This window comes from Seriola lalandi, unplaced genomic scaffold, assembly GCF_002814215.2.
Source record: "Seriola lalandi dorsalis isolate HSWRI2012SDOR001 ecotype SW California unplaced genomic scaffold, Sedor1 jcf7180002054672, whole genome shotgun sequence".
NCBI lineage: Eukaryota > Metazoa > Chordata > Actinopteri > Carangiformes > Carangidae > Seriola > Seriola lalandi.
In genome coordinates this window covers 2,294,813-2,320,681 of record NW_019525225.1, presented here as the reverse complement: position 1 = coordinate 2,320,681, position 25,869 = coordinate 2,294,813, and the positions used below count along the sequence as shown (strand labels likewise).

Below are 25,869 nucleotides of genomic sequence, written 5' to 3'. Positions count from 1 at the left end.
TAAAATGTAGAGAAACCATCATTGTGTGTGAGAATGGAAAATTATATTATAATCCTACAATTCACAATGTGGGTAACAGTCCACACTTATCCATAAGTTGTTTTTGTGTGCCTCATAAATTAATATCCCTTTACATATACTCAAACAAACAGTTTATTCCAAACGTTAACATGAAAGGTAAGCTGACGTTAATGTTCAACATAACAGCTATGATTGGCCTGTTTCAGCTAAAATGTTCAGGTTATGAATAGTCAATACAAAATCTTTTTGACTTTCCATAAACAGGTGAGCACAATTTTGACTCAGAATGGTGTTTATGCATGAAGTTACTGTGAATATCCTTTTGCCCAAATCCTGTTGTAAATATTTGCACGAGAGCTCTGCAGGTTCTTATGTAACAGGTTCAAAAACACAAAAAGGAAACTACCTTTAAAACATGTTATGTGCTTTGTCCCTTTAGGTTAGATAGGTTTGAGCAACAGACATGATACATTCAGTATGAGTTGTCTCTCATTTGGTTTCTCTTTGTTTGCAAGACAGTAAAATATAAGTTATGCAGGCAAAGTTACATTTTCAAGGTTTGATTGAAGTATCTATGTACACTGAAAGCTACACTCAGTTGAACTGTACATCATCACAGAGTCACAGAGGGAAGCAACGCTTCAGCTGCTCCTTCAGGAATTTCTTTCATTCATAAATGTAACCTTTATCTTTTATCTCACTGTGAAACAGATAAGCCTATTTACAGTACAATGTAACCTTGTGCCAGCTAAAACAACTTCATGTATCAAAACACACCCTGCCCCGGAGATTAGTGCCGTTTTCATGGGAAACCACAAAGGGAACAAATCCCCCTCACATTACAAAGTACGGAAATCAATACAAAACTAAAGGGAAAAGACATGGGCATGCACAGTATAAAAGGACCTGTGCATGTGTGCAAGAATCAAAGGAACAAATAATACAGAGAGAGAGAACTCCCAGAGAAATGAGCAGAGAAGCTATATTTATAGGCTTCCACAAAAAAAAGTTACATTTGCTAAATCTTACCCCAAGTGACCTGTGGCAAGAGTAATATCACATTTGATAAACTCAGACGTATCATTTATGTCCTATCATTGGAAAACTACTAGTTCACCACAGTGTGTCCAGATCTTTGTGTCAGACGCTCAGTGACCTTCCCATATAGTCCAACTGTCTCAAACCTCTGATTTAGGAACAATGATGCTCTTCACAAGAATGGCATCATTGAAAGTGCCGTGAACATCTTTTGATACAGTTTAGGACAATACAAAGATTATATGTCAGATGGACACACAGCTGTGTCTGCAGACTGCAGAGAGTCTTTAAAGCAAAAGTGCCCACCAGCACGCATCCTGAATCAAACTGCCAGACCATTTAGAGTAAAAAATGGCTTACAAGGGCACTGCAAATCTACATAAGCCATAAAAGCCATGCCACATTTACACCCTGTTAGGGCTATTCTCTCTTAAAGGGACATGCGCACAGTTTACAAACAGAAGAGGCAAAAAGACTGCCGAGAAAGCAGCAGGGTTGGGAAAGTTACTTTCAAAATCAACTACTATAGATTCTTGACTGACAATTTTAAATTGTAAAAACATAGTGCACTGAGATACTTTAATTCAAAAGCCAGTTCAGTAATAATTATTTCCAATTTAGATCAAGTAACTTGAGCCACAATCAGTTATTATTTCAGTGTAAAATGTGTTACTGTCTGTCTTGCTGCTTTAAATGAATGGGCCTATTTTTTTTAAAGCATGTGATCTGATCCTTTTTTTTTTTTAAAGTAATACCAGAATGGATTAAGTTTTTTTTTAAAGTCACATCACTGTAATGACTCTACAAGTAATCCATTGTTCCCAACCCTGTAAAGCAGTGAGCGTGGCAGACCAGTCACATGCACACTATGGGAGATGTTAGGCTAGACTCATGAGTACTAACCTTTGGCTCTCTGGCTGCTGGGTACTAAACATCATACAGAATAACAGGCAGCTGCGAGGGGAGGGGGGACTCCAATGAAAGCACCGTTAACGCAGTAAAGTTTCATTTTTAGCACATAGGTGTGTTTTTTTCACTTTAGAACATTTCATTAACAAGAGTCAAATCTGTTGAATATTTTTCAACCTCTCTTGGTCTCTATGGATTGCAGAAACATGTCACTCCAACCTGTTTTAGCCTCCCCCTCTGTAGAAATAATTAATCTGTGAACAATCGGCAGTGAGCAATATATGACCTGTTTTTTTTTTCACAATTGAAAGATTTTTTTTTTTTCATACATGATACAATGTACTGCGCAAAATGGATATGCGCACATACTGGAAGCATAATGTTGCTGAGGACATGCAAGTTGTTGAGTATACAGCAGAGCAAAAAGCAATGTTTCCCAATGTCATTGTCTTCTTCATCTTCTTGAAACATCATCTGTCACTCAGATTTGCATCTTCAAGCGCGTGACTCTTTCTTCGAGTGTGGCTTATTTCCCAGCAGGGCATCAATCTCGGTAATGGTTTGAGGGTTCATTTGAGATAAAATCTGGAAGGAGGAGGGAAGGACAGCATTCAGTTACAAATGTGTTCTTCTGTGGTCTGTCAGATTTACCAACTTCGTATTACACACAAAGTAGTTTATCTATTGTTTTACACAACTGTAGCTCAGTATGTCAGGCAGAATTATTGATGTGGGAGGAAAAAAGGAAAAATAAATATCTACCCGGAGGGCACCCAGGTTCTCAAGTAGCTGGTCTGTATTAGAAACTCCCAGAAGTACTGAGCTGACTCCCTCACTGCGCAGACACCAGGCTGTAGAATTAAAAAAAAGAGAGAAAACCAATAGAACTCATCAACGTTCAATCTACTGGCCATATTAAACATGCATCAAATATATTTGAGCAGGATTTCTGATCTAAGATTTGCTAATCGTGACAGTGATCCCAAATTAGAACATTTTGTAGTAGGCAGGCAAGGATAGTGGGAAAACCTAAGCAATAAATTAACCTTATTGAATAAACACAAAGATGGAAAAAAAGTTATGTAATTAACAAATACAGCCATTGCTCAGGAATAGAGTGGTTGGACACAGGCAGATGGGCACATTGGAAAGATTTGTGTGATGCACTAAATCATGCTCAAATCTGTGGCCTAACCTTCGCTGTGCATAATAAATCAAAGCACTTCAATTTGAGGGTTTTTTTGGGGGGAGAATTTTTATGGAGGATCTCAGGACAGAGGATTTCATACTGTATGCTGTAGAGATTGTAAAGCTCCTTAGAGACAAATTTGTGATTTGTGATTTGTGATCTATATAAATAAAAATTGACTTGACTCGTGTGAAATAAATGACCAAACATTTCAGTAGTCTTGTGCACATTTAAAATCCAAATCTGAGAAACAGCTAAATGTTATCTTCCACTAATGCAACAATACACACAGAATAAGTCCCTGAATGTGCACTGTATAATCATGTCATTTGCCTGGGTCATACCTATGGCTAACTGTGCAGCAGTGCAGCCCAGTCTGTCTGCCAGTAGATGGAGCTCCTTGATTTTAGCGAGCTGCCTGCGGCCCTCCTCACTGTTCACTCGTTCCTTCAGCCACTGGTATCCCTTCACCAGGAGCAAAATGGAGAGAAGCAATGATAAGGCAATGTGCAGGACTTCTATAGTGATTTCACAGTACAATACCTCACTGATAAGGTAGAGAATCACACTGGGGCTGGTTTTCAGTGAGAGAGAAATCCCAGAGGAGGACCAGTCAAATCGAACTGACCTTCATTGCTGCTCTGGAGCACTCTGGTACACCGTCGCTGTACTTCCCTGTGATTAATCCACAAGCAAGTGGAGACCAGGTCATTGCTCCAACACCTGAAAGATTGGAATAAGCGTAGACATTTCAATGAAACAAAAATGAAGCTTCAATTGAAAAAATAAAGATAAATAGAGCTGTGAGACTGTGGATGTCCAACCAATCTTGTGGTAGAGCTCAGGAAGCTGGACCTCGACTTTATCCCTCTGGAAATAGTGATACTCTGCCTGCTCACACACAGGTGGTATCAGGTTGAATTGGCGTGCGACTGAGTACGCCTCCTGGTGCCAAAAGGACAGAAACAAAACGCCATGGTTACCGATCAGCATTTCTGCCATAAGCTGACAGCATCAAATTTTGTAAAGAATGGGAGATGAGCTTTCACCATGATTTCCATGGCACTCCAGCGTGAAGTTCCCCAGTACATGGCCATACCCTGGTTTATTACAAAGGTCATGGCCCGTACAATCTCTGCAAATCACAGTATATAACATCATATTTCAACAACACTCTTTTTTTATCACTTTCAGCTAATTGATTCACAAATAAAACATATATTACTATGACTATTACATGATCTATGCATATCAGCAAAGAAGAAGAAGAATTTCAAGCATGTGTCACTGACCTTCCATTGGACTGTTGACGTCATTTCTGTTCGCAAAAACAATGTCCACATAATCTAGCTGGAGTCTTGATAAGGATCCTCTTAAACCTGTCAACAGCAATAGTCAATTATTTGACAACATGATCATCAAAAAGAGTAAAAGTCAACAGCCAGACTGACTTTAAGCACAGCTGTGCTGTGAGCTAATGGCTAACATCAGCATGCCAAAATGCTCACTATGAAAATGTTGATGTTTAGCAGTTATAATGTTCACCATGTTTACTATTTTCATTTACATCATGTAACATGCCAATTAACACTAAACACAAAGTACAGCTGAGGCTGACAGGGATGTCGTTAGTTATTTAGCCATAAACCAAAGCAGCTGGAGATCACCAAAGTCAGTGATTCATCATGGGGAGCATGAACCTCTGTATAACATTTCACTGGAATCCATCCAACAGTTGAGATATTTCCACCAGGGCCAAACTGACCGACCCACACTGCCATACACAGAGCCATGCTGCTAGCATGGCTAAAAAGAGCTTCTGGGCAACAATTAAACACTTTGACGATATAGATTCCCAAGCAATGCCAGTGTGCTAACTTTCCGAACTTGGGTTTGTTTGCAATTTGATTTAGAGGTTAAAATCACAAATGAAGTGACATAACTACTGTATGAAGTCATCACTGCATGTCGTGCAAACCTTTAGAGCTGCATGTAGTTCGCTCATTATGCAGTTGCTTCAAATCAAAAGCCTCATGACGGTGAAACAGCCCCTTCAACTCTTTGGTAAACAGGCACCCTAAGGCCGTACTATTTACAAAACAAAGAAGATGGAGGGGTGGGGGGCTGATTAAGTGGCTGGAGAAACAACAGTCCTGAGATGTTCTTTACACTTCATGTCCTACCAGCAATCATAAACAACTGCAGAGGAATATACTTTTTTTCATTCTTTTTCTTTAGCTGTTACGACACACAGTAATTTATTTGATTATGAGGCATGTGGACGTAACTACTGTGACGTGACATGAGGTGGCTTTAACTGAGTGAGACAAACAATGCTTACACTCAAAGAATAAAGGGTCATCAAATGATTCATCACAACTCAGGTTTGTTGAACTAATGCTCTCTGGGATACATTTCAACTACAATAAAAGTTCCACTCATTCTGATAGAAACTGACTTTTGAACTTTTATTAATATCTTCAGCAAACAAATAGGAATTCAGTAATAAAACACAGCTCTGAATTGACCACTTTCTGATTATAGGATTACTGCAGGATGTATTGAGTGATGAAACAAAGTTTCGGGGGCCTGAGCTCACAGTTATGCTCAGGCCCATTACCTTTTTAAGTCATTATTCTTTATAAATGTATTCAGGTACTTAACTGTAAGAAAAAAATCATCATACTTTACCTTCAATGATGTGCTTTCTGGAGAGTCCTCTCTCCGTCTCTGCTCTGTGGAGTGTTGAAAATACACGATTGATGCGCCATTGAAATGATAAAAGCAAACAAGGATTCTGATTGAAAAAAACAGTATAGTCCAGTATATAGTCTTTTAACATTATACTTACTGGCCTCCCCAATAGATTTTTGTTGTGATGACAAAACTTGAACGCCTGGCAAGGACACATGAGGGTTAGGAGCACAGTTTAGATATGAAGATAGAATTTGAGTAGGAAAATCTTTTGTTCTATCTCTCGATTTCTACTTCTAATACTGTGTACAGTGTCATTGTCTCTTTGGCTATGTAAGTAAGTATAACAGTCAGTTTCTCTGTGCTTGCTATTGGTATGGTTCATTAAAATATTGTGTCTATAAACCAGTATTGTGTTCTTTCTCAATATCGACAAATTCATCTGACATAATAAATGGCAGTGACAGACTACAAAAGCATAAGCATAAAGTCTGACTTGTTTTTATTGATATATTTTTTCTCCAGAATAAAAATATCTCAAGGAATTCCCACACAAATGAGTGTGTGGCAGTATTGTGAGCTGGGAATCTATTTTCACATGGTTGCATTTTTGTCCTTTTATAGTCTTTCTGAGGCCAAAGCTCCTCATTTTTCTTAAATGAATGAATTTCCCTCAAGATAATTTAATAGTGCATTTGTTCCAACAATAATGAAAACACGTGTTAATGCAGTGCATTTCAGAAAAGCAAGCGATTGTTAGGGATTATTAAGCTTTCAAAAAATATATTTTTATATTCTTTTCACATGCACGTTAGTCAATTTGGAAAAATGAGTGACATCACCTCCATCCTTTCTTCTTGATAATGTTCCCTAGAGTGATTTCCGCTCTGTGGAGAAGCACATCATGGATTGTGATAGTTTGATGCTAACTTCAAGTCACTGCACAACAACATTAAAGCAAACAGGAAATCTGCAAACATATTAAAGAAACCTGAACACTATGTTTTGAGCTGTTCATTTGCCTCAGAGAGAAGTTGCACTCAGAGGCTATGAAATACACATAAAAGTCCTGATACAAAAACTTTCAACAGGAAGAAAAGCAGAAGATTTAATTGGTGCTTGGTAGAGTCTGACCTTCCAGAGGCATACACCTCTGCCGTGTCAAAAAGGTTCACTCCATTCTCATACGCTATGGCCATCAGGTTCTCCGCCATCTGAGGGAACACAAAAGTTGAGACTGTGAAAGGGAGACAATGGATAAATTCCAATTACCCAGAGGTCGTCCGGGAAGGGCACTATGCAGGGAGGATGATACAGTAGAGATATACACAACATCGCACTAAGCTGCAATACTTTCAAGGTCTGTGGGATTTTGAAACATTTCTATAATTGAAAACACCGAGATTCACATTCACAGTGTCTGGCGTTTTCCACAAAAGCAATAAGAGTGAAAGTGCTCTGGAATTGACTTCTCATACAAACAGAGGGCCAACAGACTCTCACCTCATCAGAGATCTGTGATCCAAATGTCACCCAGGTGCCTAAACGAGAGGAGAGATAGAAGTTTGTTTTGTTTGAGGGGTTGGAACGGAGATGAGTATTTTCCTGCTTTCAAACCAACTCACCTAACCCAAGGCAGGAAACACGGAGGCCTGACTTCCCCAGGTTCCTATGGAGATGAAAAAGCAAGCTGTGAGGCTCAGAAATAAACAACGGAAGAAGACACTATGATGTGTGGGCATTTTGAATACGTTTGCTCACACATCAATCATAGCCGAGATCCCTTCTTACTGTACACTGATGTGTGTAAGTGACAAGCAAAGCGGAAAATAATCCTGAATGATGAGACTTGGTTACCTGATCTCCACTTCTACTAAGCAGTGATGGAAAGTAGCTACCATGCAGTCAGTGCAGCTTCGAGGTACTTGTACTTGACCTTATTTTCTCCATGTTATTCTTCTACTCCACTACATTTCAGAGTGAAATATTGTTTAATATTATTTAATCTTTGATATTATTACTGCGGTGTTTTACTATATTTACTACATCTACTATCTGTTAACACTTATATCTGCTTACAATCGTATTATATTGTGTTAGAAAAGATTTTTTATACAAAGATTAAGATTAGCCTTTAAAATATGATACATTATAACAGGTTATGGAGTAGTCAGGTCAAACCCAATTTGCTACAACATTAAAAAACTGCATACACGTCAGTAGAAGTAGCAGTAAAAATTATATGATAATATATTGTATATTATGATATAACACTTTTGGCATTAATACTTTTTGACAGTTGTGAACATTTTGCTGTTAATACTTCAATTGTGGTACCATTGAAGAATAGCGGTATTTATACACTGTGGAGTTATGTTTACTTTTACTTTTGTCTATCATAAAACTAAAAGACACATTCAATCTATAAATGGATCGCTGATACACAAAGATATAAAATAAAATGATTTATAATACATGACATAGAATGACCAGATTTTATGCTTAAAATTGAGACATGACACAAGATAAAACCATAACCTCATATAACTTATTTCATAGTGTTCCTGGGTGTGAATTCCTCCTCCACTAAAGCGTCTGAGTTCAAGTCTTTCTCACCTGTGGTTAAATTACAGCCTGTGTCTAATTATTTCTGAACAATTGACCTTTTATCCTTCGTATGTTAACAGTTCAGTGTATTACACTGGGTCAGTGAAACAGCTGGAGGGAAGCGAGCTCAGCTCAGCTTAGATCGAGTCCAGGCAAAAGCTGCCATGTTCTGTATGCTAATCGGTCCAAAATGTTCCATAAGCTACAGAGGAGTCGTCACCCAGCGTGCCACATCTGATTATCCAGACAGCTGAATTTTTGAAGGGTGCACAGGGAGAAGCAGAGAGCTGCATTTCTGACCACAGGAGCATGTACAGTTGAAAATGATGTGGGCTTCATGCTTGCTCTCCTCCTCCTCTTCCTCCTCTTCCTCCTCCTCCTCCATGCATGCTCTCCCCCATTCTAATTAGCCGGGGAGCCAGCTGGAGCGGCAGCAGAACTGCAGTGCTACTCGCTGCTCGCCGTCTTTTCATCTCCAGCGCCTCTCCCCACTCTGCCTGTCTGCCTGCCTGCGTCCGCCACAAATAGCCAAATGCAGAAAGACAGACTGTCAGAGCATTTAGACTCAGTCGAACGACTCCTGCTCTTATTTTCTCTGGTCTATTTTTAATGCCTGACATTAAGCTATTTTTAGATTCCTGCATATGTAAGCGTTTGTGTCTTTCTTTGTGTGTTTGTGTGTTTGTGTGTGTGTGTGGTGTGTGGGGTGTCAGTGTTCATGTGTGTGCTGCATGTGGGTGTGAAACACTTATTGTTTGTGTCATTACTTTAAACTGTCAAAATAGCATGCAGGTGGAAGGTCAGTGATACTATATAAAGAGAAAAATGTTAGTGGGGTCTGATGTAGTTGATTCCTTGTATGGTAATCTGGCTCTTGTTCACTGTTTGTCAACCAATGACAGCTCTGCCTGTTCTCACACACTGACAGTCACTTTGAACACTGGGAGTAAATATAAATGAGCCACATGGGAGAAAACACACTTCAGAGACTTTTTCTAAAGCATTTTTTTTTTCAAATCTGTTATTTAAATATTTTTTCATTGTTTTGTTCTCTCCTTTACTGGCAGTTTTTGTGACATCCATCAAATTATACCATTTTGCCTTGACTTCACTAGGGGGAAGTTAAAGGAAAAAAAAATTCTAACAACATTTGACAAGGTTGCACCAGTAACAGCATCCAAAAGTATTCCCTGCTTGTACAAAGATGCTTTAATCAGATTTGTATTTTTTAAAATGAAGTTTGAAACTAATTATAAAACAACAGTAATTATGTCTCAACATGCACCTGCAAGATAGCTAACTGTATCTGCATGCTGAGAGTATACACTGTTAATTATAGGCCATTGTTTGTGTCAAAGTGCAGTCCCAAACTTGATCCTTATTTTTAAAGGTGAATAATAAATTAACTTTAAAGGTGCAATATAAGATCTGGCCACAGTTTCAGTTTAAAATGTTCAAAAATGAACTAACACTATCAACAGTGTGTGAAGGGATGATGTCATGACCAAGACCTCTATATATTGTATTTCAGAGATATCTACTGAAATTAGCATGCTAACCAGCTAGCTCTGACCCGTCCTGTGTTGTAATACCACTGTTTGAAACTAGATGCTGTGTGAGTCAGTTTAGCATCTAATCTGCCCTCAGGCCCATGAAGAAGAAGAGCTTCCTCCAGAGCTTGTTATGCTACAGCTCCCGACTACCATCACAGAAACACAGAGATGGCTGTAGCTCCTAGAAAGCAATCTTCATCTCCATCCCGAGGTACCACTTCCGACAAGAAACCACATTCAACGGCAAAGAAAAGAAGCAAAACAAGAGTAAATCTTGGTGCCACTGGCGACAGCTCTTGACGAGTAAAGAGATGCGGTTTTAATGCCGAGCTCACAACCTTTAGACTGGTGAGTGACATCTAATGTTGGTCTGTAGTGAACAGTGTCTTTAGTGCAACTAATAACAAACCGTCCTGAAAAACATTCAAATGGCATAGATGCATGATACTGATTAGGGTTAGTAGAAGTTAGCCTGTTCCTGCCAGCTGTTGCCGGCTAGTCACATCAGTAACTTTAGGCTTATTTTATAACTGATGACCATACATTCAGATTGTATGGATCCAGTAGACAGAGTGAATACACGATTTCGGCACACCTCTGTCTTTATCGCAGACCTGTAGTCAGTACAGACACCGCTTCTGCCTGTCATACCAACACCGACGGCAGAGAGTTTACAGACACAGCGAGGAGGGTCTAGGTAATTAAAATTCCATCATTCACTTTTACAAGTAAGACAAAGAGACTGCTTGCAACTGGAATCTTCGTTCAAGAACCAGTGCGCTCAGGATCTGCTTCTTCCTCTCAGCTGTCACCCTGCTCAGCTCTGCACCACTTGTCTATACCACTGTGATTATATCAGAGCTACAGTGTGTACATGTTCATACTGCTGATTCATAATAATGAATATTTATACCACAATTATACCATTGCCTATATTGGTTATGTATTTTACAGTATATCCATACTTGTACTACTGTATAGTTTATTGGTTATACAGTGTGTACATTGAATTCTAATCATACCGCTAGTTGTTTACTCTTCATTTCCTTACATTTACATTTCATAATATTCATACTGTTACTAGTGTTCACATTGTGTATATCTCTGCATATTCATGCCAATAGCAATACTGTATTTATTTTAGCATATTCATATCTATCCTTACTATTTATTATACACACACAAGAGACCTAACATGTTTGAATATAAAGAACTTGTATGATCTACAGTAATTGTCGTAGCACATGTTTGTCTGTATCAGGACCAGAATTACAGTGCAGCCATCCCCACTGATGGACCAGCACCTGCCTTTCCTTCTGAGTCTGGCCTCATCAATCATCAACAACCACATTACAGTAACACCTTGAGGTATTATCCCTGCACATAACAACGATTTTTGCACATCCCCTAATCACTACCTTTTGCACATCCCGCCCAGCAGGAGTTTTGTCAACACTTTTGTACATAGTTATAGTATTTTGTGTAGTATCTTTTTCATTGTTTTATTTTGTTATAAATGTATCTTTGTATCCTTGTATAAATTTATCTTTCTGAAATATCTTAAGTGAAAACATACCTGGCAATAAAAATTATTTTCTGATTCTGCCTTTGTGATGTTGTCATCATCCCTTCTTCATACTGCTCTAACATCCATGTGCCATGCAGCATCCCCTTGCCTTCATATTTATATAGGTGAACAAAGTAGTTCAACAAAGTATTAATAGTTATTAGTTTGTTTTAGTGCTATCAATAATTTTAACAATATCAACAATAAATGCACATATAAATAATTATTATAAACACTGTTGCCCATAAAGTTGGAATAATTTTGTTTTCAGACACAATCCTCTGTTTATTCCTATTTAAATGCATCAGTAATCACTTTTGACCAGGTGCAATGATTACATTATGTGTCCCAATTACCCAGGTGAAATTAAATAAATCACATTGTCACAATCATTTCATGGAAAGAAGTAAAAAATGTTTTATTCCAACTTCATGAGCAACAGTGTATTATTATAATTATATTATAATATCATGTTATTATAAGGAACGTAGGGACGACTGGACGGGCGCAAAGAGGTGAAATGCTGCCCCTTATCTGATCTTACACAGTGCACCTTTAAATAAACAATGCCATTATATTCAGTAGACTGTATGTTGTTGTTTGGTTTTTATTATATCACCTATACTGTAAGGTTTCAGGGAATTTAAGGAAAACTATTTGACATCTTTAGAGAGCCTTTTCATACATTTATGAAAAGGCTTTTATTTAGCCCAGGGCTCTCTTGTAATAGTGTGAAATAATTACATTAATAAAGCGAGAGAGTGTTTACCACCTTAGTCACATAGCAGTCCACCTTCTTTCAATGTCCCCCTTTAAAATGGTAGCATGATGAAAAACAGAAAGGTTATGTGTAGCAAGTACAAAACATGAGTCAGCATTAGGAGAATGTCAAGCATCCAGTAGCATCCACCACTGCTTCAGAAATGCATGCGTCTTCTCTCTGACTGTGCTCATACTCAATACGCTTTTTCAAGATGGAAAACAGGCGCATGAAGCTGACACACAAACATGTTTGGTTCACACCGTCTATGAGCACATCGTGACAGGGGGCAAATGAGAAACCAGTGCGCATTAGTTGGTGAATTCCACGACTGCTGTGCCACAGAAAATACCTTTTTTTTAAAAAAAATCATTATTATTTTGATTTCTTGCCAATGGAGAATGTCATTGTTTCTGTGTGTGACAACTGGTCGCCCCCTCCCTGTTCGCAACTCCACTGCTCTCTGCAGTGCTGCAGTCTGCTAAATTACTATCAGTGAGTCTGGAGAGAGACACATGCTCTCTCTCTTTCCTCACACTACCTCCCTCATGGCAGTCTTTCTCCCTCTCTCCCTCTCTCTCACACACACACACACACTATCACATACACATGCATGTACACAGACACTCGGCCTATATTTCATCTGACATGGATTTGGCGTACGTTAGAGATCTATGCTGTGCGAGCGTCAGTGGGGCTGGTCGATGCTTTCACATGGATATTCACGCTTGATGAGAATTACACTCGCACACAGGCACAGATCTGCATACGGCCACGCATGAATGCACTCATGAGCAGGGCACACAGAAACACAGATGCTTCTCCGCAGCCTTCATAAGTAGTGGCTTCCTATGTTTTCCTGTCCATTCTTTCCTCGCGCCATAAATCATGAACCTCAAACAAGGTGATTATATAGAGACTTGGCTGTTCCATACATTATTAATGGAGAGAAAGGAGGCACGCGGGTGCTCTGTCATGGTGTAGTCAGCATTTTAACCTATGCTGACATTTACAGTTAGTTTTCACCTGAGACTGGAGGAAGACACTCTATACAGATGGTTAGGTGGAGTTTTTTTTCCTGCAGTTGTCATAAAATGCCACACACATGCTGAGCAGGCTGTTCTCCAGAGGGAAGCACATCTAGATATTAATAACACTCACATCAGTGTGTCTGTGTGTGTGTGTGTGTGTGTGTGTGTGTGTGTGTGTGTGTGTGTACGCGTATACATGCATTTTCTGAGCACAAACTGTGGGAAGATTGTGGACTGTCTGTTCTTATTTAATAATGCTGCACACTGTGTTTCTGGGTTTTAAAGGGTCAGTTCATCTAAATTACGAGGAAATGTTCTCTCTCGAGTAATTAGCCATGCAGAGATTTCTGCCTCCACCTCAATACAGAGGAGGTGAATACATTTTTGTTTGTGGCGCTCACAGCACTGACAAATTCCATTTAAACACCTACATCTCTTTTCTATAGTCCATGTGTCCTTGTGACTTTGGTTAATCTATAGTCCTGTTAACAGTTTTTAAAGGGACTATTTTTTTCTGTAGAAAGTAGTTTCACTGAAAAGATTTCACTGTTTCTGTTGTTGCTGAATAAAAAAAATGAATATTTTTCAATTCTGTGAGCACCACAAACAAATTTCCATCACTTCCATTGTATTGAGGTAGAGGCACAAATTTTAGAGACAGATCAATCAGGAGCTGGACAAATAAACCCAAATTCTCGGCATAGCGACAGAGATAAGTGAGAAAATGTTATTTTGTCTGACTCGGCTCTGAGGGACAAGAACACAGTGTAATTCTGACAGGGTACCAATTCCTGCTTCAGCTATTATTAATGAATTACGCTAAACTACAGACTTTTCATGTTACATGATGTTTTTTAATTCAGGTATATTTAAACATTTAGGAAAGTAGGTCTGTCCTAATTATAAAATACACACGCTGTGAGCGGAGCAAATGGAAAAAACAAATTTTTAAATAAGCACAGAGACAGACTCGCTCACACAAACTCATCTGCTCTCCTCCGGTTTTATGAACCGCTGACGCTTTATTAGTGGTCAAGACTCTCTTACTAACTGCAATTGCATGTAATGAAGTGGCACAGCTGAGAGTCCACCAGCTGATATTAAAAGTGTGAAGTGTTTTACTATTCAAAGTTTGGGACTTAGAGAGGATGTGTGTGTAAGACTCCTCTCATTGACACAGATTATGTTTTTGAATGTCACTTGAAGGTGAAACAATCCAAAAATGACCAATCACTTTGAATTTTGAGTCACCTCAACGTCTCAAAGGTCACTGCACTGTGCTGCTACTTGCCGACCTGTTTTATGTCTGCTGAGAGAGAGATGAAGATGAATATTAGAATGATACGTCAGTTTCCTGGTCTGCTGCCTCATAAACACAGACCCTGACAGCTCAATGAATTTAAAATGATTAAATGCAGTCACAGAGTAGTTTTGGAGCATCACACCGTGCCTCCATTTGTTTCTTGTAATTTAAAACATCCCAACTGAGCTACTTTGCCACAATGACATGGTCAGATTTGTAATATTGAGATGCTGTAATCACTTTTACAGTCAATACAGCTGAATAAGGTGGCTGTTTGACTTTTTAAAGCCACCTGGAATTAGTTAGAATATCCCAACAACCAAAATCATAATCATCAACATCTTTCTTTGTCTTTTCTAAGTGGCATTATCTCTAAATGCAAGTACACAGTCCAAATATGATGGCAAGCCATTCGTTGAAACACAACTTTTGTTATTTATCTGATCAATCTAATGTTGTTAATCTAAATGATCTGTCAGAACAGTCTTATTTTATCACCACACCGAAATGATTTATTAATTAGAAGTATATCTATTAGAAGAGCAGAAAAACTGAGACCTTTTCCAGGACCTGTGGAGATTGTTTTCCATCAGTCTGCGTTTCTGCTCTTACGTAATGGCATGCAGTGATGACTTTGTCTTTGCCAGAAGACAAAATCAGACTTTGACTTTGACTAGACAGTCATATTCAGAGGACGTGACGTGGACTTTCTGCCTCTGATTATGACGCTCGCGGTTCAGAAAGAGCCTGCTGCTGATTGCTGCTGCCCTCGCATCCATCTAGTATTGACAAATGCAGGCCTCATCACACGACACTGAGCAGTTACTTCGCATGAAGCAGTCTGATCTGCTTTATGGCATTTTATGTGTACAAGTTCTTATTTTAGGGCTGATGTGGTGTGGATATTTAGCTCCAACATGCAGCTGCACAAATAATAATGGTCTAAAGTATTCTTCAGTTTCATTATTTATAACTATAACATTCAGCAACTCATTGATATATATCAGTAGGTGGCAGATGAAATAAGCAGCCAGATTTTTGCTGTTTAGCAGCCAAAAACAGATAGTTTGGATATATTTTGGTTATGAGCCAGACAGAAATCTGAAAATTGTAGATGTAGTCTGACTTTTGGAGAGAGGAGGGTTTGAGACCAAGGTTGTTGTTCTCCTCCCTTGCTACCCAAACCTTTTGTTTCCATTGATAATTCATCATGATAACAATATGAGGCCAAATTACTTAATTATCCTTGACCTTAACCATGATTATTATTCATGATGATTCCACTCTATGAAATGCAGTCATTTTATTACTGTTTGTGATTTATTACAAGTTACATACATATGCTTTCCATAGGGTATTAATAAAAGTGAGAATAGTCTGCGTGCATGTGCGTGCGTGTGTGTGTGCTTGTGTGTAAAGGGTTAACTCTAACAACAGGTCCGCTGTGAGAGTAATAAGACTGGATCACTGTCTCGTGGCTCTAAATGATCACAGTATATCTGTAAAACTTGACAGGGCTGTTCATCAATAACAATGACTCGATCATTACTTCATCAGCTACTGAGAGTTCAGGCTTTCACAGCTCACTGTTCAAGTGAACACGGCCACTCTGCATAGTTCAATGTCAGGACACTTCAACTCCTGATACAAATGCAAATACATGTAGGCCTTGTTCTCCACTAAAACATGCAGCTGAATATTAGCTATTATTATCATTACAGTATTTAGCTATGTCATACATCACCATCCACTGGACATTTCTCTTTGTTTTCTACTTTGACTAGTGCTTGTTATGTCATTCCTCTTTAAATAAAACAAGCTATAGGCGGTTGAGGTGGTGTAAGTTCATTCTTGACCTTGAAAATAGAAGGTTAACAAAATAATCCTAACTCAAGGCCCACCATCAAACTCTTTTTCCTGAGCTTTCTACCACATCACAGCATCTGAGGAAGATCACACTGATTAGACTGTGAGGTATGACTGAGAGCGCAACTAAAGGCTAAGAAATGGACCTTCAGTTAAGTGGCAGTGTCCAACTTGTCTCTTCAAGACTAGAAGACTTGGATTTGTTAAAGGAACAGTTCGACAACAGAGTCAGATGAAAAGACTGATACTCTCACATCTGACCATTTAATATGAAGCTAGCACCAGCAGCTGCTTAGCTTAGCTTAGCATAAAGCATGGAAAAGGGGGGAATAGCTAGCCTGGCTCTGTCAAAAGGAAACAAAGCTCACTAATTAACACATTGTGTCTTAGTTTGCTCATTTGTTTAATCCTTACAAAAACTGAAGTGTTCAGTCTTTGTGCTAAGCTAAGCTAACTAGCTACAGGTTTTGGCTCATCTTATCTCGCTCTCAGCAAGCAAACTAATGACCTTATTTCCCAAAATGTCAAATGATTCCTTTGACAAATTACGAGCTGAGGCCTCCAGGGTGACAGACACATGGATGACACATGGACGCAAAAATGGCTTCCATGTGTCATACTCCCTGGACCCCTCCTGTTTCCCCTGCGGTCCTGGAAGTTGTTTTACAGCCCCAAAACAATTTGTTTAACTCTTTATCAGACTTCCTTCCATGTGTGTTGTAGTGTTGCATATTTCATTTAAGTGTGGCTTTCTTTCCTATTTACATGCACTTCCTGTCACTCATGCATTAAGATAGTTCAGCTGCCACTGACAACAACGTGCCCAGCAGCAATTAACGTACAAAAATCCATGAGAAATGTCCAGTGGCAGATAAATCTACACAGGAAATGGACCTGACCTGCTTATCAGGTTGCTGTTGGTGAAAGGAGAGGGCCTTGTTACCATAGAAACGACCAATTTGTGACAGAGGTTTGCCTGAGTGACTTCCAGACTCACCTCTCAACAGGTCCAAAAATAATCATTACTGTTTTCAAAACATTTTTTTAAATGAAGAAATCCAACATAATTATATGATTGTAAATTGTAAATTTGGGTGCAGTTATGTTCTTATCTAGGTTTGAGGAATGTATGCAGTCATCATTTAGAGTCCACAGAAATTTTCTCTGACAAGTTGGTCCAATAATTTTACAGTTATTGTAATCACACAGTGATACTTGTATTAAGATCTAATTTATTCAACTCTTCTAAGATAAGAAAGACAAAAAAATTATATTTAAATGTTCATTTATTTTCAATTACTCCTGAAGAAATGAAGCAGGTTTTCTATTATAGACATGAATAGGCATTCTCTGTTGTTGCATTAAAGATTAATGCACCTTTTCATCACCCTTTTTCTTATCTTAAAAATTATACACACACAAACACACGCACGCACGCACACACACACACACAGACACATGCACACACACACACACACACGCACGCACACCTGTTCAGCTCAACACACAGAGGATGGTGCAGTGCACTGCAACAGTATTCGCTGTGGCAAATTAAGTCAGAAATTGAGAAACTTTGATCAAAGAGAGGAGATAAAGGGGGAGAGTTGGGGCAGGGGGCGACAGCAGGGGCTCATGGGAGTGATAACTGGCAGCAGGTGCCATTGTCTGTGACCTGCCGGTGAGTGATGAATACTGAGGTTAATGAGATAGCAGGGAGGGATTCAAAAACATGCAGTCAAACAGGGCAAATAGAGGTAATGATGGGTGCCATCTGGAAAACGGAATACAGATTGAATTTACTTGCAGTTCTTCACTTCTGCTCTGTTGTGGTATTAATTTGGCCTCAATCAATGTCATGTCAAGAAATCTGCGACATCTACTATCTGCACAGACTCATTCATTCAGCATGCGGATGTGATTTATGTACACTCCCGTTTCTTCCCTCCCTGACCTCAGTCTGATTGCGACAACAGTGTAAAATGGAGAACGTGTGACCACTGTGCTGCCACAAACACACTCTGTGGCCGGGTGGTGGGGCTTTGAGCGGACCCACTTGCAGAAAGGACTGATAAGCGACAGCAGTGCTGGCTCATTAGGAAATAAGACAGACAAAAACTAAAGGCAATGCCTAGGGTGTTGCCACTGGCAACTGGAGCTGGCCATATGCTATATAGACGTATTGTGCTGCTGCACTCCCTATTAGTGACACTTTTCCCGGAGACAGCAGAGCATCCAGAATGATCCCACCCAATCAGAAGTGTGTGTTTGTAATTCTCAAGGAAGGGAGAAACAGTGGTGAAGATATCTGGGTTTCATCTTGTGCCTCATTCCCTTTTTAAACATCCTATTAAATGAAAACTAAATTGACTGAAGAGAATGGCAGCAATTCAATCAACCTGATTAACGGGAAAACAGGTCATTAAAACTCTCCACCTAGTTATTGAATTTTACAGTTGAAAGGAAGGAAACAAATGGTATGCGGTTATGCTCTTAAGGTATAATGTTAAGTGCATGCTGTGTGCTTTTATATACATATTTATAAAAGTATACATTATTTTCCACTGCTCCAAGAAACCCCCATGTGAGTGGAGGCTGCATGAACAGCTGTCCTTGTCAAGCTGAGGCTCTGATCCATCAAGGTGAACTGAATATGATGCTGAGACAAAATAAGAGGAGGAAAAAACACAAGTGACGTTCTGTCTTGCTGTTTATCTCGTCTGCTTTTCTTTCCTACATTATGACTCAGACCTGGTGTGTGCAACAATGGCTTTCTGTGCATAGGGTAGTCCTCTGCAACACTATTTTATGAAAATGAAATGCTTTTAAAAACCTCACAAGAAAAGCTGGGTGTCCTGGGGTGATTTTAAGGGAAGCTGTTATTGAATACAGGCTTTTTATTAATCTGTTGTGAAGAGCAAGAGGCCAGGGGAAAATCTGCATAAATCACTTTAGCCTGAGGCAAATGCTCCTACATGCATACTGTCTGTTATACTGTGATAACACTATGGCTGTTTCCTATGGATTATATAAGCATTTTTACATCCATCAGTGTAAGCTTTTTTGAGAGTGAATGTCATATTTTTTATAATGTCAGTAACATCACTGCTGTATGTGCTCTCACTGAGGTGCTTTCATCTCGGCTAATGGGTATGGAGGCAGTCAGCACATTATATTATAGCATGCATGTTGGTGATAATTCAAGCTAACCTTAAATTCACCTCACATCTCCACAAAGAGATTGATAGAAATAGGAAAAAAGAAAGCCTGGCTGGCACAGTGTCATGATGAGAGAATCACCTGCCACCTTGTTTATGGTGGAGGATTTGCCACTGATGCTCATCATGATAATCTAGTACCTAGGAGATAATCTGAAACCATCTCTGAGTCAGATCCCTCTGATATGAATTAACCCTCCTCCACCACCTGACGCTCCAGCTTCTCCTCTCCTCCACAGGCCCATACTCACCTGTACTTCATACTGGTGTGGCGCCCGATGGCCTCCTTCATGTGGGCATGGCCCTGTGGAGTCTGACGGGACCCGGACCCCTCCCTGGTCTTGACTGAGCCTTGGGACATGTAGTTGCCATTACTCCCTTGTCCACTACCTCCTCCTCCACCACCTCCTCCTCCACTACCACCGCCGCCGCCGCCTCCTCCTCCTCCACCACCGCCCCCTACTCCTCCACTGCTTCCTCCGGGTGGCGGGGCGGTGCGAAGGCCACAAAGTCGGTCCTCGCTGCGACTCTTGAGGTTGTGCTCAGTGCAGGCGAATGAGACCTGCATCTTGACCCTGGTTTCCGGTGTCTCTTATTTTTGAGAGTTGAGGGGCTGTGGGGTGGGACAGGGGGTGTGGGGAACCGGTTCAGGAAGTCACACAAGCAGTAATGTCTGCAAATTGTCGGTACTGCTTGACACTGCTTCCCGTTGTGCTGTTGTGGCAAAGCAGTGATGCTCATACAAAGGGTTCAGACAGGGCAGGTCAGAGATTTTGGCTGAGAGCTGGTGGGAGCAGGCAGGAGTCCAGCCTCTAACATGACACACACAGAGTTACCGTCTGCTCTGGCTCCTGTCTGGTGATGCAGACCTGGCAAAAAGGCTCTTAGAGTTTTCACACTCACAAAATGCATCAGGGCTGCCCTCCAAAAATCATCAGGAAGCTTGTAAGCTCACAGCGGTCCTCAGACAGATTTGAGGATGTGGCAGTTCTTTGGGAAGACCCCAAAACCTCAGTGCAATAGATGCCTCCCCCCCTCGAGAGTGTCAGTCAGTCTGGGCCTTTTCGCACATACATGCAAGGGCTCGTATGGCTTATGTTGGGTGGTGGAGCACTTGCCAGCTTGCTGTCTTCTCTTCAGCTGAGGTTAGTTGTGTCGGACTTGAGCCGAGGAGCTCCGGAGTGTGCCGCAGCAATGACACAATCACAGCTACAGGCATCCTCACACCTCGCGTCGAAATAAGGCTTTTTTTTTTCTTTTCTTCTATTTGTCGCAAGGTGGGTGAGGAAAAACTGGCTCGATTGTTCGAATTTACATTGCCTTGGTCCTAACAGGGTAAACAGACTTGATAGGATGCGAATTCACACCGTCAGACCCAACCGATGCATCATCGCCCAGCAGCCTCACGCAGCATCAAATTTGATGCAAGAGAGAGAAAGAGAGTGAGGAGAAGAAGAAGAAGAAAAAAAAAGAAGCAGAAACAAATTCAAGAGCAAACACCGAGCCGGGTTTTTTTTTTTTTTTTTTTTTTATTATTACCTTCAGTGAGTGAGGTCGTTCACATACCGGCAGCGGCGGCAGATACTGTGCAGGTCTCCTGTTATTCGGCAAAATCTCACGATGCACGGATTTGAAAAAAATGCCGGCATAGTGGCCCAAAAATCAGCTGCAGCAGACATTTCAAACGCTCGAAGATGATGCCGCCTCTTGGCTCTCCCTCAGCATCATTCTGTCAGTTCACAGTCCGACTTCTTTTTGTTTTTTCTTTTTTTTTTTCCTTTCCCTTTTTCCCTTTTTTTTTTCCAGAGGCTCCAAAAAATGTTCACGACACACAAGCTGTGTGGGGGTTTGCAAGATGCTCCCTCGCGCTCTCTCTCTCTCTCTCTCCCTTCCTCTCCCTCTATCTCTCGCTCTCTCGGGTGTGATCTCTACATTTTTCATCACACGAGTGTACACACATTTCATCACATCGTCACATTATGTTAGTGGAGCTTATACGCACTACTGCGTTTTGAAAAAGTGAAAAAAAAAAAATTCACCATGCACCATTCTTTTCTTTTTTTTATATCAGCACACAAAATGTCAGTTAGAGTCGATATCACAATATCCTCATTATATTGTCTTTAATTTTCATTTATAGTCGATGATAAATCGACAAAGCTCCTCATCTCTCACACATGACTCTCCATCTCCATATGCAAGGATCTGTGTTTTTCTACCACACCCAGTTTTCCATGTGCCTTTTTTTCACTTGATATGCTGTGCATCTATATGACTACTCACCTAAATTATACTGAAACGCCATCATCATCATCATCATCATCATCATCAATGTCATCATCATCATCCTTTCAGAACAAAACAGATTCATGATTTCATCCAACGTCAGCTCACACCGTAAGAATGACATATCATATCATTTTGCATCAACATCACATCACGTTAAAGTAAAGGCGATGTGTCATTTAGTGGCCAGGCAATGATAATAGCTCCTGTAAAGCTGTGTTGACAATGTGAACTGCCACAGCCTCAGAGAAGACTGTCAATCCTCAAAAAGTTGCAAGTGTTTGCTCTGCAGTATCTGTTTCTCGCAGCAGGACCATCTGCAAAGAACCTCACTTATGCAAATAAAAATGCAGAACACACACACACACACACACACAGTCATACATACAAATTTTCATCATTTCTGTCAGTTTGTTCTCACGCCCCAATGATATCCTGCTTTTAGAGCGATCTGTGGTTCCAGGATGAGCTGCCAGCGAGTTGGCAATCAGCTCTTTTTAAAGAGCTATTCAGTACAAGTTGAGAGATGGGAAGTTTCCAGCTGTATATGCAGAAAGAAAATGTGAGTGCCACCCACTGTGACACTTTGAAAGAGAAAGGTCTAATGATCTCCTCTCCTGTGCGAGCACAGTGAGTACCTGCACACACATTTGGATGTTGCTGCCCCGTTGCAGTCGGTTTGCCAAAGATCATCTTAATCCAAGTATCTGAACTTTTTATATCAGTTTGACTAATATTCTACACAGAGGCTTAAGACTTCACCTTCACTCCAAACAGTGTCCAATCAGCACGTTTTGAATAGCAATGACACTGAGACACTTAGTCTGCCCAACAGTTCATATTGCACTGAAACTGACAGCTCAGGATATCACACACACTTGGGAGCTTCACTTCACTCTCACAGAGCACCAGCTGCTCCATCTTTAAGCTCTGTATTGAGGCGCAACAAAACCGAGTCTGTCTTTAGATACATTCATTCACTTTTTTTCCGCAAACAGGAAGGCCGCATTAAACTGAAGTCTCAGGAAATGAGGGGATGACCGTCTTTCTTTTATGGAGAGGCTTTATGCAACAGATTGTATAATGATGATGTCCTAGAGTCTGCCATCAGACTCTGCACGAAAGCTCATTACAAAGCATGTTTCTCCTACTGGTGATCCTCCATAAAGTCTACAGCCTCAATAACACGCTCAAGCTCATTTACATAATGCTGGTCTGATCCTATCTGCGTCTCAAGTGGCTGCGTTTTCATTTAAAAACTGGCAGAAATAACTGTAAATGTCGTCCAGTAGAACATGTAGATGCAGATTGTCATTTTTCTGGTAGCTGGACAGACGGTAACAGCTGGTTTTGACTTGCATCTACTAAAGCAGAGACAAAGAATGCAGGGAATTGTTTGCGGTGTACCTCCTCATGAAATGTGCATGTGGTTTAAGAAAGCTGAAGGCATTCATCCTCAGTGAAACTGTTAACACTGAAGTATTCCCTCAGACATCTTGTTTTTCTTATGGTCTTGGTTCATCTTGAAACGATTCAGCTTCGCATTAAGTTTGTCAAAGACGGGAGAGTCAGAGGACAGTCATTAAATGCTTTTAGCAGAATTGCTTTGACTTAACTCAAAATTTAGACTCCATCTGACAAACTGTAATACGTCTAACCCTTAAGCTTTATTTTATTGAAAGACCAGATTATGAATTCATAATCTGTTTTGTCAAAATTTAAGTGTATGTCTCACTTTCCCGAATTTCCAGCAAAACCAGCGAAATCAGAGAGAACGCCAAGTTACAAGTCATCAGTTTCAGCCATGAGGAAGTTTAAAACTGGTGCAACATTACATAAATTAACCGCAGCTCACACATCACACACAGAGGCTGCAGGGACACTAAAGATGTTTAAATGTAAGAGGAAATTCACAAGAGCCGGTTCCAGTGATGGAAGCAGAGCTGGTAGAATCAGCTGAATCATACTCTGCTGTGACTTAAATGTACTTCGGTCAAATCACTCGGATGCTGTTAGTAAATGCTACAATAAGTTGCTAGATCTGAGTGCAAATGGGGCATTTCTTTTTTTATGAAATTGCAAGCGTCACCAGTTCATTCAAACGATTCCCTCTAAGCCTGGAGATTTTGTTCCTTTTCATAGACTGTGAATCATTGTGCCACAGGGCGGACTTGTCCGCACACCAAGGTGACACCGCCACCTAGAGGCAGCCTTTACTGTGGTCTTACTAACTGTGTTGGTCTGTTTGGGATACATGGTATCAAATTAAATGTCATACTGAGTCATGAAAACCCTAATTTTCCTAAAAATATGAGGTTTCCAATAAACCGTGCCACTGATATTCTTAAATGATGAATGATGAAACATGGAACGATGTGCTGTAGAGCGTCTGTGTTTATGCTGTACTACCTTTTAGTTTAATTCCAAACTTTTTCAGCGAAAATGATTCATGTCTACCTTTTCATCCCAAAAATAGCTAACCTGGTGACTGCCTGTCTCCCGCTGTCAAATCATGCGGCGCTGACCGTGAGCTTCTGCCCCACTGATGTGTCTTTTGCGGGGTGAAAATAGGCAACTGTTGATGTACAAATCCCATAAAGTTCCTGTATCTTCCATTAACATTAGTGATGCTCAACAACCAAATGTGTCTGCAGTTCAGCCACATTTATTCAGCGCTGCTTTGCTTTGAAATCTCATCAGACGCCTAATGTTTCTTTCTAGGTCACTGGTGGGGAACTGCAAATATATATGTTTTGTTTTTTTTTTCACCCTTGAATGATGTCTCCACTCACTGCCTTCGATTGCAGCCCTCTTCAAACACTCAACTACATTCATGCATTAGTAATATATTAGAAAAATATTAATCATGTTATTTAAATGGATCATCCACAGATGGCTGAGTGCTCAGGATGGTCTGATACTCTCTGTCTGACTCTCTGCAAAACCTAAGTACTTTATCCTGTGGTCGCGTGTCCTTATTTGGCTGTATTAATATGTTCTTTGTCGAAATCTGCCTAATCTTTTTTTATGTGATAGTTGTTTTACACCTTTTCTAGTTATTTTCTGATTATTGACAAGTTTTTATTTCAAAGAATCAACTTACATTGTGATTTCACATCATATCTTTGCTGCACTAGCTATTCAGACATTACAGACCTCATCGTGGGAGCTCTCTTTTTCCCTCTCACCTGTATGTCATGGCAGAGCGCTCAGCCTCGCACTCGGCCAGGGAGAGGCCACATTCTCTCAGGTAGAGCTCCAGTCGGCGTCGCTCCACCAGCCTGTGCGCCGCCTCCAGGATCTGTGAAGCCAGGGCCTCAGACTCGGTCCTCTGGTCCGAGGTCTTGCTGCTCCGGGCTCCAGATTTGGCCACAATACTCCCAGAGGAGGACGATGCCTTGGGCTTCTTGCTGATGCCATAGAGGTCTTCCACCGAGTATTTCCCTCCCTTTCCTCCTCCGCTACCACCACGGCTGGCAAACATTGCTATCTGGGTCCAGTGCAGGAACTGATGAAAATCGTTCTTCCCTTTATGCTTGGTTTTTACCTGCTACATCTACTTTAGGTAAAAACAGCTTCTGAGTTGGAAACAAAACAACAAGGCAGAGCTATTTTGATAGAGATTCATGAAGATTTGAAACATCCGGCCCAAAGATGTCAGACATCAAACTGCTGGAAACAAGAACTTGAAGCACCTGTAAAATATCAAAAGGTCTTGATTGCTCCTTTGTGGAGTCTAAATCCAAAATAAAACAAAGCCAGTCCTAACATGTCAGCAGCAACACCCAGTCACAAACAATGACTCCAGCTGATGTGAGGTGCTTCTTTGA

At 40.3% G+C, this 25,869-nt stretch overlaps 1 protein-coding gene and 1 long non-coding RNA gene across 4 annotated transcripts; one reads left to right on the top strand and one right to left on the bottom strand.

The window, feature by feature from the left end:
• Positions 1 to 135: 135 nt before the first annotated feature.
• On the bottom strand, positions 136 to 25,869 carry LOC111666203 (voltage-gated potassium channel subunit beta-3). 3 transcript variants are annotated; one of them, XM_023421467.2, is made up of 14 exons: positions 25,228 to 25,869; positions 7,477 to 7,520; positions 7,355 to 7,392; positions 6,986 to 7,065; positions 6,694 to 6,738; positions 6,009 to 6,053; positions 5,849 to 5,892; positions 4,450 to 4,536; positions 4,207 to 4,292; positions 3,982 to 4,102; positions 3,786 to 3,880; positions 3,502 to 3,622; positions 2,731 to 2,819; positions 136 to 2,553 (listed from the first exon to the last, which is right to left on the bottom strand). In XM_023421467.2, exons 1-14 carry the CDS (start codon positions 25,521 to 25,523, stop codon positions 2,464 to 2,466), a joined length of 1,281 nt encoding a protein of 426 aa, XP_023277235.1. In that variant the 5' UTR covers positions 25,524 to 25,869; the 3' UTR covers positions 136 to 2,463. The 3 variants fall into 3 exon arrangements, with proteins under 3 accessions (XP_023277235.1, XP_023277233.1, XP_023277236.1); XM_023421465.2 differs by lacking the exon at positions 25,228 to 25,869 and adding an exon at positions 20,005 to 21,628; XM_023421468.2 differs by lacking the exon at positions 25,228 to 25,869 and adding an exon at positions 8,468 to 8,992.
• Positions 7,700 to 11,615, top strand: LOC147818245 (uncharacterized). The gene is made up of 3 exons (XR_015438160.1): positions 7,700 to 7,772; positions 10,106 to 10,359; positions 11,273 to 11,615. It is a non-coding gene; the product is annotated as an uncharacterized LOC147818245 (long non-coding RNA).

What these genes read in the sequence shown, in the direction of transcription:
- LOC111666203 (XM_023421465.2), bottom strand. Translation starts at nt 20,321, where the DNA reads ATGCAGGTCTCATTCGCCTGCACTGAGCACAACCTCAAGAGTCGCAGC. An exon ending in CAGAAAGCACATCATTGAAG is followed by an intron (nt 4,537 to 5,848) that starts GTAAAGTATGAT and finishes TGCTGTTGACAG; the next exon opens with GTTTAAGAGGATCCTTATCA. An exon ending in TGAGCTCTACCACAAGATTG is followed by an intron (nt 3,881 to 3,981) that starts GTTGGACATCCA and finishes CCAATCTTTCAG; the next exon opens with GTGTTGGAGCAATGACCTGG.